Here is a 15,599-nt window from a genome sequence, read left to right on the forward strand (position 1 = left end):
CCTGTTTTTCTTATGTTTACAGCCCATAGCGACCAGCTAGGACAGGTGTGTATCGCTGCTGCTGAGGGGGCGTGGCTATCCACCTCCCTGACATCTGAGCTTCAAAGGCACATGAGCAAACCAACTCTGTGACGCCAGCACTCCGTCAGCCAATCAGGGCAGAGTGCTGAGTGAAATCTGACACCTGTGACGTGACAACAGCTGGATCTAGAGTTGTGTCTGCTGAGGTGTAAACAGCTGGAACTATGTAACATCAGTTTATAGGACACATACGCCGTTTTCAGAGGTTTGTTGAACTTTTGGTAGAAAGTATAACAATATAATCTTCAGAGAGTATTTTTATAGGATCATGGTGCAAAGTCACAATCGTTCATTTACCCGTACAGCAGGAAGGTTGCTGACAGCATGAAAATGGCCTGAATATCTGCTGTGCTTCTTAGTGGGGCTGAGAATCTTCCTCTTTTGGCCGAGGACAAAGATGACTTTTGACACAGTGTCATTACCAAGTGAAGTCATGGGACTTTGTATTAGGTCAAAATTTAGGGAAATTTGCTCAAGTTGAAATCATGTGACGACAGTCCACACCCAGGTTTGTTATCATGATGAAAACAGATTTTTTTGTGTAGGAAATAAAGTAATTCATCTACTTAGTGATGAAATTAATGAGTGAGACGTGAAATAATTATAGGGATGTTGTTTCTACCACCATGATTAAGTCCAGGACTGAAGAACGGGTAGAGTTTCTCAGTGAAGGAGCAGCCAGTGAAGGAGTAGATAAGAGCTGCAGCATCTACGTCATAGAAGGAGATCAGACCCTCCTCATAATCCACAAACACCCCCACCTTCTCAGGACCAGACCTCAGGGAGAGATGGACTGGAGGGTCATCAAGAGCTTTGTACTCATTTCCATTTCTCAACCATATAGTCCAGAAACCATCATCGGGGCTCAGTGTGATTAGTCCTTTCCTGTTGATCGACTCTCTGACCACTCCTAAATCCCAGTTAGTCTTTCCTTTAACCTGAACCTCAAAGTAAAATCTGCCTGAAGAGAAACTCTGATTTCCTAGGACACAGAGACTTGTAGAAAATCTCTCTGGGTTGTCTGGAAGTTTCTTCTCCACATCACTATAATTCACTTGTTTCCCATCATCAGACAGGATGAGCCATGGATTTGCTGTATGAGGATCCAGAGTCACATCCACTTCAAACTGCTGGACCCTCTTCAGCTCAGCCTTAACCAGCTTCTTCCTTTGTTTCCTGAGTGTGTCCTCCAGCTGAGCCACAGCTCTCACCACAGTCTCCTCATGTGATGAAGGACGGACTCTGACCTCTGTCCAGTCCTTGGTGGGTGGAGCAGCTTTCAGGGAGGAGAAGCTTTGGAGGAGGTGGAGGTGGTCTTCAGAGCGTGAGAGCTGCTCCACCTCAGTGCTTCTCTTCATCAGCTCAGAGATTTCCTGTTCCAGGTCTTTGATGAAACCTTCAGCCTGTTTCTCTGTACTTTCCTGTTGCTCTTCGATCTCCTGTATCAGCTGCTCCAGGCCTCTCTCAACAGAGTCCTTCAGAGCAGTGAAGACCTGAAGACCTTCTGCTGTCTCTCTGTCTGCAGCTGCTTTACTGATCCTCACTGACTCTTTGAGCTCCTCAATCTTCACTCGTCTCTTCTGGATCATTTTCTGAATTTCAGCCTGTGTCTTCCCCAGCTCTGCCTTCTTTCCTTCACCTTCTTCTTTCAGAGGAACAAACTCATGTGTCCTATGGTCTAAAACAGAGCAGAGCATGCAGACACATGTCTGGTCGGTCTTACAGAACAGCTCCAGAGGTTTATCGTGCTTCCTACACATCCTGCCTTCCAGGTTGTCCACAGGCTGGATCAGTTGATGTCTTTTCAGACCTGACATTGTCAGATGAGGCTCCAGGTGAGTCTCACAGTAGGAGGCCAGACACACCAGGCAGGACTTCAGGGCCTTCAGTTTGGTTCCAGTGCAGACGTCACAGGGAACTTGTCCTGGTTTGGCAGCTTGTTGGTCTGAGCTGCTGCTGCTGGCTTTGTGTTGAGCTCCATGTCTGAACTCAGCAACCATCCCAGAGATGAAGGTGTTGATGTGCAGCTCAGGTCTTGGGTTGAAAACCCTTTTACACATTGGACACTGGCACCTGTCATTAACATCCCAGTGTTGGTTGATGCAGTTCTTGCAGAAGTTGTGTCCACATGGTGTGGAGACTGGATCAGTGAACACATCCAGACAGATGGAGCACAGGAACTGGTCTTCAGATCTCAGACAGCTGGCAGCAGACATGTCTACACACTGAGGACAAATGTCAAAGTGTAGAAATACTTTCAATGAATGAATTCCTGCTGGTAATTCTTACACTACAGTAATTAAATTACAGGGGAAATAAAAATCTAACATCAGACCATTTCTGGTCAAAAAGTCAGGTATTTGGTTGATCCAGCTCTGGTCAGGAGCAGATTTTAATGCTGATTATACAATATAATAGATGTTGTACACATGAGTGTAAAAGAAACCACCACCCAAATGTCTCAAACATTTCCCAGATTGTTATTATCAGCAGTACTCACCACTGAAAGTCTTGATGATCTTTAAAGTCTCTGCTGTCACTGACAAACGTTCAGTATCGTCTGAGGACAGTGACGCTGAAACGTCCTCTCTTGGTTTGCTCCACCTATTGGTTTTCTGTCCTGCCTCTGGTTTGTCCTTTATTTGCTCTGTCCTCCTTTGTCTGTACAGCCGTCCGCTGAACATATGGTCGTCAAGAAGAGATAATAAGAAAGATATTAATGGATAATAAGAGATAATCAGCTTCGTTATTTGTTGATTTGGTTTTATTTTGCTGAAGGAGTGACCACTTTGTGTCCTGCTCAGCCACATTCTGGTTTCTCTGACCATGAGTCACAAATGAACCTTGTGGCAAAAACACAGAAAGAGGAAGTGTGGACAGTTTCACAGCAACATGTGTGATTTCAATAGTTTTATCTGCTCCATCAGATTTTGTAAAACCACTCTGGACCAAGACACCAGGATCAGCAGATACTCAGTGTTAAAGGACTCAGGTCACCGTCTGGGTATTTGATCAGTCCTTATTGGAGGCTTCCCACTGCCGGGCTGGGTGGTTTAATGAGAGACCTAAGTGGTCTCTGTTCTTCTCGATGAAATATGTCCTTTTAGTGGGATGTCGCAGGTTAGTGGTATTTTCAGGTGATCTTCAGTTCTGGAGTGAATATACGTAGTTTAACTTCTGTGGGTGGAAGATTTGATCAGCTCTGTCACTGCCTCTTCTCCAGAGCCACCATGTGCCGTAAGAGTATTCACCACTAGGAGGTACTGAAACTACAGTCAGGTCGTCAGATAATGAGGTGGAAACTCTGCCCGCTCTGCAAAATCCCCTCAGTCTGTTTAGGTGCTGACATGGCACCACAGGTTTCATCATGTTATTATCTTCTCCTTTTCTCCACCACATCTCTACTGCAGACACTCAGGATCGGGATAGAGGACCCCCCTCGGCGTAAACACGTGGTGTTCCTGGGCGCCACCATCCTCGCCGTCATCATGAAGGACAAGGACAACTTCTGGATGATGAGGGAGGAGTACCAGGAGAAAGGGACAAGGGTGCTGGAGAAGCCGGGAGTCACCGTGAGACAGGTGGAGAGGGGGAGCGGGCAGGAGGATGGAGGAGGTTTGGGGTGGGCCAGGGACCATGGGAGTCCATGTCACGGTTAAGAATCAATCATCAATCAGACAGAAGTCAGTGCAATACTGATTATCAATGATCCAGTCTCAGGGGAACTGATGTGATTTCAGCAGTTATCAAACATTTTCATTTATTTTCATTTCATTTATTTTATTTTGGAACTAATCCGACATTGAGGCTCAAAATCAGCTGCAGCGTTGTTTCCACTGCACATCAGCGTGGAATCCACCTTAACTTCCTGCTACTTTTATTTTCCAAACGTCAGGCCACTCCTTCAGAGACCAGGTCTTCTTCTGTAGCATCAAAAAGACTCAAACTGTCCTTCCACCAGTTTCCTTTGATAGAACTTTACAGAACAAATGGCTGATTGTGAAATGATCACGGTGAACAGGTGGAAGTCCATGAGGGGCTGTTGAAAGTGGATGATTGTTTAAATTCTGTGACACTGAACTTCCCTGATCTTTCTAATAATAATTTGTGCAGTAACGTGTCACTTGTTTATAACCAGAACATAAAGATGCAGCTGGAAGCAGATCTCATCAGCATTAATATAATTAATACAAGAACATCAGCTCCACCTTTACCAGCTCCAGCATTAAAGTGATCAACACAATAATCATCAATAATTAGAATCAATAATATCAGATCCATTCATGTGAAATGGGCCATTCTGCACAATGAGTACTTTTACTTTGGATACTTCAAGTACATTTGGATGATGGTACTTTTGGACTTTTACTGCAGTGACACTTGGACTAAGAGGATTTGTACTCTGTGGTATTTGTAGTGTAGTACAGGAGTTGAGGACTTAGGCCTGTTGGATGTGAGGACACATCAGATCAGACCAGATGCTTCTTTAAACCACACACACTCTGACCTGTGGCTGTGTGAGCAGGATGGGGGGTCTGCTACCTTCACATTTGTTTCACATTTCCCCTGAGTAAACAAAGCGAGCCAGGCAGACTCACTGGGGTCTTGGTTAAATCAGGCCCAGACAGAGTCCTACTGGAGTCCACACAACATGGAGTCTGGGTCTCTGAGGTGTCTGTGGTAGCGGGATTTCAAAGACTTCTGAGTTTACTCTATAGACGTGTCTAGTTCTGACCCGATCCTGGCCTGGTTCATGTCACTGTTCAGGTTCAGCTGAAGCACATCAGACTTCTGTTCACAGGCACCAAACCTGGACCTGATGAGGTTTTCTGTGCTTCCTGGCTGTAGAGCAGCAGCTCTGAGCTAACGGCTAACAGCTTCATGTTTCATTCCCGCTCAGACTCCGGGGGTCTGTCTGTGTGTCAGCCCTGTGATTGGCTGCTGATCTGTCGATGAGGGACCCGCCTCTCACCCACTGCATGCTGGGATTGGCTCCTGAACTCAGAGAAAAGTTGTTAAAGGGTCAGTCTGATATTTTTCTTACCTTCATGTCAGCAAGTACTTTCTCCATCACACAGTAATTTCTACAAAAAAAACTCTTATTGTTTTTATTTGTCTTCTCATCAAACAACCCTCCAGACCACAAACCAGTAAAGACAGACCAATATGACCAGTGTGCAAGAGAGCAGGGAAGGACTCAGTGTGTGAATGTGCAGACAAATGACATGAAAATATACAGCAGCTGAGGATTCAGTCAAAACCTTTGTTCAAGATGCAGGACTGGAAACGGTCTGGTCAGCCACACTGGTTTATCTCTTCAGTTTACTGGGAGGGGAAGCACAGCAGCTCTCAGACCAGTTAAGGGCACCTGCTGAACCTCAGGGAACCAGAACTGCCAACATGATGCAAAACATCCACCTTAACAGCTGAAATCCAGCTCAGCTAGAACAACTGACAACACAGACATTTACCTCTGCAGATGTTTCTGTGATTTCTGTTTGTGTTCTGCACAAATCCCATCCAGAGAAACAAATATTGTCCAAAAACCATTAATACCAGTTCCAGATGCTGCTGTGAGCAGAGAGAAGCTGCAGTGGAACCAGAGCCTGAGTGAGGAAGAACCATGTGAGCCAGGTCAGCGGTGTGGCTCCCTGCTGGGTTTTTAATAGTTTTTGGACAACAATGGAGGTCTACGGCTCAGACCCATAAGCTGAACCAGGTTCTGGATTCACACACATTACGCTGAGGACACCACATTTATTGGTGCTGTCAGTCTCTGGATGGGATCTGGACACACACACACACACACACACACCAGCTGCTGCCTGTCGGCCCTAATGTTTGGCAGCAACAACAACATTCATACAGACGTCACAACACTGGAAAATGACATATTGTGTAAAAATATAAAGTACCTGTTTCATATATATATATATGTGTGTGTGTGTGTGTGTGTGTGTATATACACATAAATGTATTTTCATATATATAATTTTACATAGAAATTAATATTCTTTGTTCAGAAGTTGGTTCCCAACGTGACAAACACAACAGGGAACTTTTTTCATCTGTTGAAACAAAGTTCGGCCCTGTGGGGAATCGGACACGAGACGAACAACAACAACAGTAAACAACTGAAAAATCACAGCGACCTCCCATGAGCCTTTGCTGTTTGTGGGAGGAGGGCGGTGCTTGCGACACCTCAGCCCACTGCTTTGTGTTTCCCGCCGCAGCAGTGGCAGGCCACGCCGCAGTGGTAGCACGCCCTGAGGGGGGCGTAGCAGCACATGCAGGGCGCCAGCAGCGACAGGCCCACCAGCGCCGTCCAGCGCAGGCAGAAGCGCTCATCGCCGGTGTCGCAGGAGCACGGGTCTGAGTAGTCCCCCTCTGGGTCCGACATGCAGTGATACAGCAGGCTGTCCGCGCACCACATGAAGCTGACGCGCCGGATGCAGGTGTGAACGGGGTCTGGGGCCTCCTGGCAGCGGCCACGCCCATTTTCCTCCTGGTTGAACATGTCCTGGCAGTAAACGCAGCGGGAACGCTCACCCTCCTCCTTCTGCCGCTTGCCTTTAGGCTGCAGAGCTCGCGGCTGCACCGTCACTGCCGGCCTACGGACCCCGGCCGGCTCCGTGCAGCCGGATTTGCCATCGCAACCCAGCGGGTATGGGTAGGAGAAGTCGTGTTTGTGCGCCTCGCTCTTGGAGAAATGGCCGTAGGCATCGGGGTTGTCGGGCTGCGTGAGTTTGTCCCATGTGGAGTTTGTGTGGCGGTAATCCTCATAGCCGGTGAGCCAGGTTCGCTCTCGGGGGTTGATGCGTACGACCTCCTCGTCCCCCACCTGGAAGCTGACGTGATGAGGGAACACGTGCATCGCCTGCAGGGATACGGACACTGTAAAAGGTTTGTCCTGCGGCTGCCGACACTCACCTGGACCTGCACCTGACGGCCTGTCAGCACGCGGCTGCTCTGTTTCTGTACGACCTGCTTTTCAGGGATTCAACTGTTTTTCCTTCAGGGAAACTTTTTGTTTGCATTAGCTTTTTAAAAATGAGGCCCAATGAGGTCCAGATTTTCTTAATCAACAACCAAAACCTGAGGAATTGTGGGTCAAACAGCTGTAAGACTGGTTCAGACACCTGTTGTTCTTATCTGGTGTGTTTCATTCACATGTAATAGCAGCCCGACTGCAGCGGCCCCTATAGACCAGCTCATTCCAGGCAGAGACTCGGCAGGATTATCAGTTTGCAGTATGTTAATGTAAATGTAAACACTGTGGTGTTACCGAGGGGACGCCTTTGGCTTCCTGCTCCCTGAGTAACACCACACAGAGATATTCCCGTCAGACTTTGTTATTCCAAAGGGCAGCAGTGCTCGTTACGCTCGATGCTACAGATTTTAACTTTACTGTGAAACAAAACCCGATAAGATTCATCCCTATAGCAACATCCATCCATCATCTATACCCCCTTAGTCCTAACCAGGGTCCCAGGGATCAGCTGGAGCCTATCCCAGCTCTCTTTGGGTGAAAGGCAGGGGTCCACCCTGGACAGGTCCCCAGTCCATCACAGGGCCACATAGAGACAAACAACCTCACACACTCACACTCACTCCTATGGGCAATTTAGAGTCACCAATCAACCTGACATACATGTTTTTGGACTGTGGGAGGAAACCAGAGTACCTGGAGAAAACCCACACAAGCACAGGGAGAACATGCAGACTCCACACAGAAAGGCCCCTGATGGGTTTCAAACCAGGAACCTTCTTGCTGTGAGGCAACAGTGCTGACCACTAACCCACCGTGCTGTAGAAACATCTAGAATATTTTATTTAGATGTTTTAACCTGGTGTAGCATCTACATTCTACAGTAATAAACCACACCCCTAACTCGTCTCACCTGGTCCAGGAAGTAGTGATCAGAGGGACGATGCTGCTCGTAGAGATGGCCCAGAATGCAGTGGTGGCGGCGAGTCTCACAGAAGTGGGGCGGGACCAGCGCGTGCTCTCTCTTCTGGGACGAGTTGGACGAGCTGTCGGTGGCGGTCTGAAGGAAGAGGACAGAGAACAGGTGGACACAGGTCAGCCTGCAGGGAATCACACAGAACAGAACGGTGCTACGCTAACATGTACGCTAACAATGAGTTCACTCATTGGTGCAGCAGAAATGGTCTGAACATGGAGGAGTTTCTCACCGTGAAGACGTCATCATCACCGAGCTCGGCTTCATTCTGCAGCGTGGATGAAGACGTGGTTGAGCCTGGAGGACAGAGAGGAGGACCATAAACCAGCAGCCCAGTGACGGATCACCACAGTGTCTTTGAATCCAGAACCTGGTCGACTCTTTGTTCCTTCAGAGACTGTAAACAGTGACGGCCGTTCTCAGTGTCTGGAGCTGGTTTTTGGAAAAAGACGGGCCTCCCATTGTTGGTGAGGAAGAACCATGTGAGCCAGGTCAGCGGTGTGGCTCCCTGCTGGGTTTTTAATAGTTTTTGGACAACAATGGAGGTCTACGGCTCAGACCCATAAGCTGAACCAGGTTCTGGATTCACACACATTATGCTGAGGACACCACATTCATTGGTGCTGTCGGTCTCTGGATGGGATCTGGACTCGGACACACACAGACACACAGATTCAGTGGCTGCAGGAATTTTATGCTAAGATGATGATGATGGGAAAACTCCACTTGATCTGAGTCTGACAGCTGAAGCCTCATGATGACTTCAGATTAGCTTCCATTGATGGAAGGTAAACCAGTGTTTGCACCTTCTGTCAGGTCCTCCAGGGCCTTCCTCACCCCGCGGTCAAAAGCTCGGGCGTCGGCCGGACTCTGGAAGGTCAGACCACACTTTTTGTTGTCCACCTTCCAGTGGTGGAAGGTTGGTGTGGCCTTCGTGTAAACCAGGTCCTTCTTCAGGAAACACTCCAGAATCACCTGAAGAAAAAGCAGCATTTATCATCCATAAAGTCAAAGTTCACATTTTCTTCTCTCAGAAAATTAAATTCAAATACTGGAAACCAATTTGGAAAATGTGGAGTCCTCAGGCCTTTTACATATCGACCTGAAATCTGGTACATGTGTGGACAAGAAGTGTGCGAAGCATGAAATGTTAAATTTAGAGTCTTTGAAATTCCGTCCTTTTCTACGTTCACTGCAAACAGCAAAAATGCTGTTTTACTTTTAGAAGAATTATTTTGACTGTGAAGTAATAAAGTAACTCATGCTCATACATGTAAGGTCTTAAGGTCTATGGCTTAATTTAACTGTGGTTCTGGAATATTAATAAAAATTATAATAATAATGTGACTTTTTGAAACTGACTCACGGAATCAGACTTTTTAATGTTGGGCCTGAAAAACATCAAGACAAATCCAGATTCATATCTTTGTCGGGTCCGAGTGTTGCTGGACTCACCTGTTTGTCTTTGAGGCGTTCTCCGTGGATCAGGAAGGTGTTGCGTCCCAGTAGTTCTGTCGGCAGCAGCCTGCACACGCCCACTCTGCTCAGGCAGCCGTCCTGCGCCAACCAGCCGCCGCTCGAGTCGTCCCGGGTCATCACCACAGCTTTGACGCGCACGATGTAGCTGTCACTGCGAAACGTCGGACAAAAGAACATGGGTTAGTACGGGGACCAGCTGGAGGCGTTTGGTTTCTCGGGTTTCCTGGGCTGGACCTTGATGTGTCACCAGCTGTGACATATTGTCATAAACCAAACTGCTGTAAAAATAATCACAGATTCAACGAGGAGGTGATGTCTGCTCAGACACGTTTGTCCTGGGAGGGTACCTGGTCAGGAAGGGTTCCAGGGTCTCCAGCAGGATCACCAAGCACAAAGGCAGCATGTACAAACAGGAAGTGAGCTGCAGGTGAGGAGAGCAGGTGTGTGCTCCAATTATCACCTGGATTGTCAGATTGGAAAGTTGTGTCGTTTTCTCGTCCAGTGTCTGAAGCAGTTGTCCTGCCGCAGTAATGAAGTTGCTGCTGAGAGCACATCAGCGTTTAAACAAACAGCATCTTACAGATCAGCAGAGAGCGGCAGCCGACGGCGGTGGGGCAGGCGTGCAGCACCACTGAGTCGACCCGAAAGGAAATCCATCTTCCATTAGTCATGTCACGTTTGTAGGCCTGTTGTGTGTCTTTGTAGTCGCTTCTCTGCGGTTGTTGTGTCATTTGACTGACTTTCCAACAGGAAACACAAACAGTCACTTAAGCTGCAGCTCTGGCCCCCAACAGGCCGAACGTCTGTGCCGGTGTGTGTGTGTGTGTGTGTGTGTGTGTGTGTGAGATGCCAAACTAATCCTAACACAATATTCATCAGAGTGAAGTGCTCCGGTGGTTTGCGTCACGTAAGACCTGCCGTACGTATGAAGCTGGAACAACTCCTGGACGTTTCCAGTCACATCAGCAGTGACGACACTGAATCACTGACAAACGTTGAAGCTGCTTCATCTGCACATGCACGACCCCCAGACCGGAGGTCAGCGCTGATGAATCGATGTGTGTGTGTGGCTGGAGTGTGAGGGACGCTGCCGTCTGCTGACCTTTACTCAAAGTCATTTCCACACCCCCTGCTCCGGCGGTATTGACAACGCTCTGTTGGCTGGTTCGGGGGCATGGGTTCACCCGATCAATAGCACCCTAACCTGATGGACTGGTTTACATGATGGACTGGTTTAGGCGATTCTGTGCAGTTACCCATAAGTCCCAGCTCTGAACGGACGTGTCTCCATGGATCCACTGAGAACATTTACTTTAAAGTGTGCACATGTACACGCTGTGCTCGTCCATGACTCTGACCCTGTGTTTACTGATTATCACGTCTGGTGTCGTTAACACCTCAAAGTGAAACTGACCAATCAGACGACGCTGTTTTTGTGAGTAAACTGAAACTGGAGAAGCAGGAGGACGAAGGGAAAACTGGCCCCAGTGAAAACTCTGTTTGTCCTGAAACCAGCGCTTCCTGCTTCTCCCCGTGCAGTCTGGGTAAACATTTCACAGGTTGAGCCTGTTATCGGGCTGCACTCGGTCACGAAGTCATGTGTTTACCTGCAGGGGTGTGCACGGCTTCTCCAGGTCACCTGCTGCCCAGGACTCGGGCTTCAGTAATGTGATGGGAATAAATCAGTGGAGCTGGACTGCAAGACTCCGTCCTACAGCTCACAGCAGTGTCACATCACTTTGTTCTGGCTGTTCTGTTTCCTGACACTGTAACTTCCAAAATGTGCACGTGGTTTCTCGTATCCTGTATATTCTAGTTTTCCTCCACTGCCTGTGAAGAAACTGACAAATCTACGGTGGCCTCAGTATTTCATTTAAGTTGATTTGGGTTCTGCACAATCACAAACCAGAACTGTTTCCCACATTTTTCTGTAGAAGTCATTGGTTCCTGTTTGACACATGTGGGCCACCGCCCAGATCCCATCCAGAAACCGACAGCACCAATGAATGTGTGTGAATCCAGAACCTGGTTCAGCTTATGGGTCTGTGCCGTAGACCTCCATTGTTGTCCAAAAACTATTAAAAACCCAGCAGGGAGCCACACCGCTGACCTGGCTCACATGGTTCTTCCTCACCAACAATGGGAGGCCCGTCTGTTTCCAAAAACCAGCTCCAGACTCAGAGAACGGCCGTCACTGTTTACAGGCTCTGGTTTCTCAGCTTCTCTCTGCTTACAGCAACAACTGGAGCTGGTTCTGGACAACAGTGGAGGTCTACGGCACAGACCATTAAGATGAAGGCGGTTCTGGATTCACACACATTCTGGTCTGTGGATGGAACCAAGTGGAACTGAAGCTGCAGCCTGTCTCCATGGTCAGCCTGAGGTCACAGACACAGCAGCACTAAGGATCAAGTTCTCAGTACTGCAGGCCTGAGGCTGAAGCTGCCGACAGGTGATGAGTCACAACCGACAGCAGCCCGGTTTCAAAAAGGGACTCAGCTGGACTGAGGTTTTTAGGAGTAAGTGAGGAAACGTGGGGTTCTGTGTGTGAGTCCGCTCAGGCAGGTCCATCGTGATGCAGACTGCAGCCCCTGCTCCGTTAGGACCCTGGCAGGAGGCTTTCCTTAAGTCTTCCGACCTCAGCCAACCTCTGCTTCTCTTTCTGCACAGAAGAGGAGGCGGCGGAGGAGGCGGAGGCCCCTGCACCCCCTCACCACCTGAGCCCTCGGCATCATATCAGCACCAAACGTTTCCATGTGAGCGATGCTCAGACAAGGCGGCGCGTCCGGACGCATCCGGTGAGAGTAGAAGCCTACAATGACGGGGTCTTATTATTATAGGGGTACGGGGGTGGGGGGTACTCACTCGTCTGGGCGCGTGTCCTCGCTCATGTTTTCCGTTTCACCTCCGGTAACAATCAGCTCCCGCCGCGGCTGCACAGTGCGGTGTCTTCATGTCTCCCGCCGTGCAGCGGCTCCGGTGCTCACCCGCGCTGCGCTCGGTTCTTTAATCCCAGTGTTTGTTTTCTCCTCCGCTTCTCCTTCAGCTGCTCCTCACCGCTCGCTTACTGGAGCGCATCTGAACAGGCGCATCCGACCTGCGCCTCCTGCGCCTCCTGCGCCTGTTCCTCTGTCTCCGCCGCCTCCTCTACCGCCACCCCCGCCGGGCCGCGCTGGAATGTGGTGACCGAAAATGGTGCGTTGGTGCCGGTGAGGATGGTCCCGGACGAGCCCCATCTCCTCTTTACTCCATGTTGGATTCAGTGAGCGACGGGGGAGGAGGGGGTGACGTCAGACCCGAAGGACTGCAGTCACGTGCTATGATAATAATAATAATAACAATAATAATTACAAGTACTGTAGAATTTGGCTATATTTAGATTTATATGTATTAGTACAAATAAACTACTACAAATTTAGGTTACTACTACTAATAATATATTATTATAATTAAATGAGATGTAAAAACACAAGAAAGAAAATACAGTAATACTGGTATAAGTCAATACTGCTTCATACCAGTATTACTGCCCTACCAGTAGTAAATACTACTACTAGATAAGTGTAGTAGAAGTAACAAAAATAGTTGCAGTGGTAGTAGACTTAGTAACAGCACTAACACTACAGTAAAACGGTAATTAGAAGTAATTGTACCAAAAGTAGCAGTGGCAGTAAAAGTAGTACTAGTACTGTAGTTGAAGTGCTGGTAGAGTGCACCAGAAGCAGTAGTAGTGGCACTAATACTACTGTGGTAGTAGTTCCAGTTGCAGTAGTAGGGTTTGCATTGGTAGTAGTGGCACTACTTGACTGATAATAGTAATAGTATTTCAGGCGTAATGGTGGTACTAAGGGTCGTATAGTACTAGTTAAACATTAGCAGATGAGTAGTAAACTAGTACTTGGAGTTGTAGTGAGTTGGAATACTCAGTAGTAGAATGTAAGTTAATGCATTTAATTTTTTATGTGCTTTTATTTAGACTATGTAACAGAGTTTCAGATTAAAGTACTCAGCAGTACATGAAGTAGTTAATTTTCGTCACCTGATAATATGCATCCTACATAACAAGTACTTTTACTTTTACAATATTGCTGTACTTTTATGTTACTAAGTTCCTTCACCACATGAAGTCGTAGTAATATATATATATAATAGTAGTATTACTATGTGTAGGTGTACTCATGCTCACTTGTTTTTCAAAATAATAGCCCCAGTTTCCATCAGCTGCCCCCTGGTGGTCACTCTGTGCTGCTGCAGCTGTGGCTCCACATCAGTGTGTGTAGAACGGGCCTGAGATTTGAAGGCTGTGGTTCTGTGCAGACTGTGGTCCTGTGCAGACTGTGGTTCTGTGCAGACTGTGGTTCTGTTCAGGCTGTGATTCTGTGCAGACTGTGGTTCTGTGCAGACTGTGGTTCTGTGCAGACTGTGGTTCTGTTCAGGCTGTGGTTCTGTGCAGACTGTGGTTCTGTGCAGACTGTGGTTCTGTTCAGGCTGTGATTCTGTGCAGACTGTGGTTCTGTGCAGACTGTGGTCCTGTGCAGACTGTGGTTCTGTGCAGACTGTGGTTCTGTTCAGGCTGTGGTTCTGTGCAGACTGTGGTTCTGTGCAGACTGTGGTTCTGTTCAGGCTGTGATTCTGTGCAGACTGTGGTTCTGTGCAGACTGTGGTCCTGTGCAGACTGTGGTTCTGTGCAGACTGTGGTTCTGTTCAGGCTGTGGTTCTGTGCAGGCTGTGGTCCTGTGCAGACTGTGGTCCTGTTCAGGCTGTGGTTCTGTTCAGACTGTGGTTCTGTGCAGACTGTGGTCCTGTGCAGGCTGTGGTCCTGTTCAGGCTGTGATTCTGTGCAGACTGTTATTCTGTGCAGACTGTGGTCCTGTGCAGACTGTGGTCCTGTGCAGACTGTGGTCCTGTTCAGGCTGTGGTTCTGTGCAGGCTGTGGTCCTGTTCAGGCTGTGATTCTGTGCAGGCTGTGGTTCTGTGCAGACTGTGGTCCTGTGCAGACTGTGGTCCTGTTCAGGCTGTGGTTCTGTGCAGACTGTGGTTCTGTGCAGACTGTGGTCCTGTGCAGGCTGTGGTTCTGTGCAGACTGTGGTTCTGTTCAGGCTGTGGTTCTGTGCAGACTGTGGTTCTGTGCAGACTGTGGTTCTGTTCAGGCTGTGATTCTGTGCAGACTGTGGTTCTGTGCAGACTGTGGTCCTGTGCAGACTGTGGTTCTGTGCAGACTGTGGTTCTGTTCAGGCTGTGGTTCTGTGCAGGCTGTGGTCCTGTGCAGACTGTGGTTCTGTTCAGACTGTGGTTCTGTGCAGACTGTGGTCCTGTGCAGGCTGTGGTCCTGTTCAGGCTGTGATTCTGTGCAGACTGTTATTCTGTGCAGACTGTGGTCCTGTTCAGGCTGTGGTTCTGTTCAGACTGTGGTTCTGTGCAGACTGTGGTCCTGTGCAGGCTGTGGTCCTGTTCAGGCTGTGATTCTGTGCAGACTGTTATTCTGTGCAGACTGTGGTTCTGTGCAGGTTGTGGTCCTGTGCAGACTGTGGTCCTGTTCAGGCTGTGATTCTGTGCAGACTGTTATTCTGTGCAGACTGTGGTTCTGTGCAGGCTGTGGTCCTGTGCAGACTGTGGTCCTGTGCAGGCTGTGGTTCTGTTCAGACTGTGGTTCTGTTCAGTCTGTGGGAGAATAAAGTTGAGTGTTACTGTTCACTGGTCTCTTATTTTGTAACTGCCATTGTTTTGTTCTGTACTTTTATTTTGAAGTTTATGTGTAGGAGGTGGCTCACATGTCAGTTCAGTCTGTGCATGGTGGCAGTTTAGGAGCTCAAGGTGTTCACACCAGAACCTGGTACATGTCCCTGACAGACATGGATCAAACAGCAGGTCTGATGGGAACAGCAGGACTCAGTCCTGGGAAGTGGACTCAGACTCAGACTTTGTGTGTGGCCTTATGAGTCCAGGATGGAAGCTGAGAAAGGTCCAGACTGCATCAAACCGTGGTAACAAGCAGCAGAGGCTGAGATTAGGGCCTATGAGATAAGCCACAAAATCTCTTGATCCTACATTTCCCATAATGCAACTCAGGCCAAT

The 15,599-nt window shown here is 48.3% G+C and overlaps 2 protein-coding genes across 3 annotated transcripts; both read right to left on the reverse strand.

Annotated features, from left to right (window-relative positions):
- Positions 1-280: 280 nt before the first annotated feature.
- LOC113140201 (E3 ubiquitin-protein ligase TRIM21-like) lies at positions 281-2,889 on the reverse strand. The gene is made up of 2 exons (XM_026323989.2): positions 2,582-2,889; positions 281-2,306 (listed from the first exon to the last, which is right to left on the reverse strand). Exon 2 carries the CDS (start codon positions 2,295-2,297, stop codon positions 660-662), a length of 1,638 nt encoding a protein of 545 aa, XP_026179774.1. The 5' UTR covers positions 2,298-2,306; positions 2,582-2,889; the 3' UTR covers positions 281-659.
- Positions 2,890-6,283: 3,394 nt separating this feature from the next.
- spred2a (sprouty related EVH1 domain containing 2a) lies at positions 6,284-12,765 on the reverse strand. Of its 2 annotated transcripts, none has more exons than XM_026323993.1 (6): positions 12,390-12,765; positions 9,501-9,675; positions 8,852-9,020; positions 8,278-8,342; positions 7,983-8,129; positions 6,284-6,958 (listed from the first exon to the last, which is right to left on the reverse strand). In XM_026323993.1, the coding sequence occupies exons 1-6, from the start codon at positions 12,413-12,415 to the stop codon at positions 6,284-6,286; spliced, it is 1,257 nt and encodes a 418-aa protein (XP_026179778.1). In that variant the 5' UTR covers positions 12,416-12,765. The 2 variants fall into 2 exon arrangements, with proteins under 2 accessions (XP_026179778.1, XP_026179777.1); XM_026323992.1 differs by having other exon boundaries at positions 6,284-6,997.
- Between the last annotated feature and the right edge of the window lie 2,834 nt (positions 12,766-15,599).

The sequence above is a fragment of the Mastacembelus armatus genome, unplaced genomic scaffold, assembly GCF_900324485.2.
Source record: "Mastacembelus armatus unplaced genomic scaffold, fMasArm1.2, whole genome shotgun sequence".
NCBI lineage: Eukaryota > Metazoa > Chordata > Actinopteri > Synbranchiformes > Mastacembelidae > Mastacembelus > Mastacembelus armatus.

What these genes read in the sequence shown, in the direction of transcription:
- spred2a (XM_026323992.1), bottom strand. Translation starts at nt 12,415, where the DNA reads ATGAGCGAGGACACGCGCCCAGACGA. An exon ending in GAGGACACGCGCCCAGACGA is followed by an intron (nt 9,676 to 12,389) that starts GTGAGTACCCCC and finishes GACGTTTCGCAG; the next exon opens with TGACAGCTACATCGTGCGCG. An exon ending in GTGATGATGACGTCTTCACG is followed by an intron (nt 8,130 to 8,277) that starts GTGAGAAACTCC and finishes CTCTTCCTTCAG; the next exon opens with ACCGCCACCGACAGCTCGTC.
- LOC113140201 (XM_026323989.2), bottom strand. Translation starts at nt 2,297, where the DNA reads ATGTCTGCTGCCAGCTGTCTGAGATCTGAAGACCAGTTCCTGTGCTCC.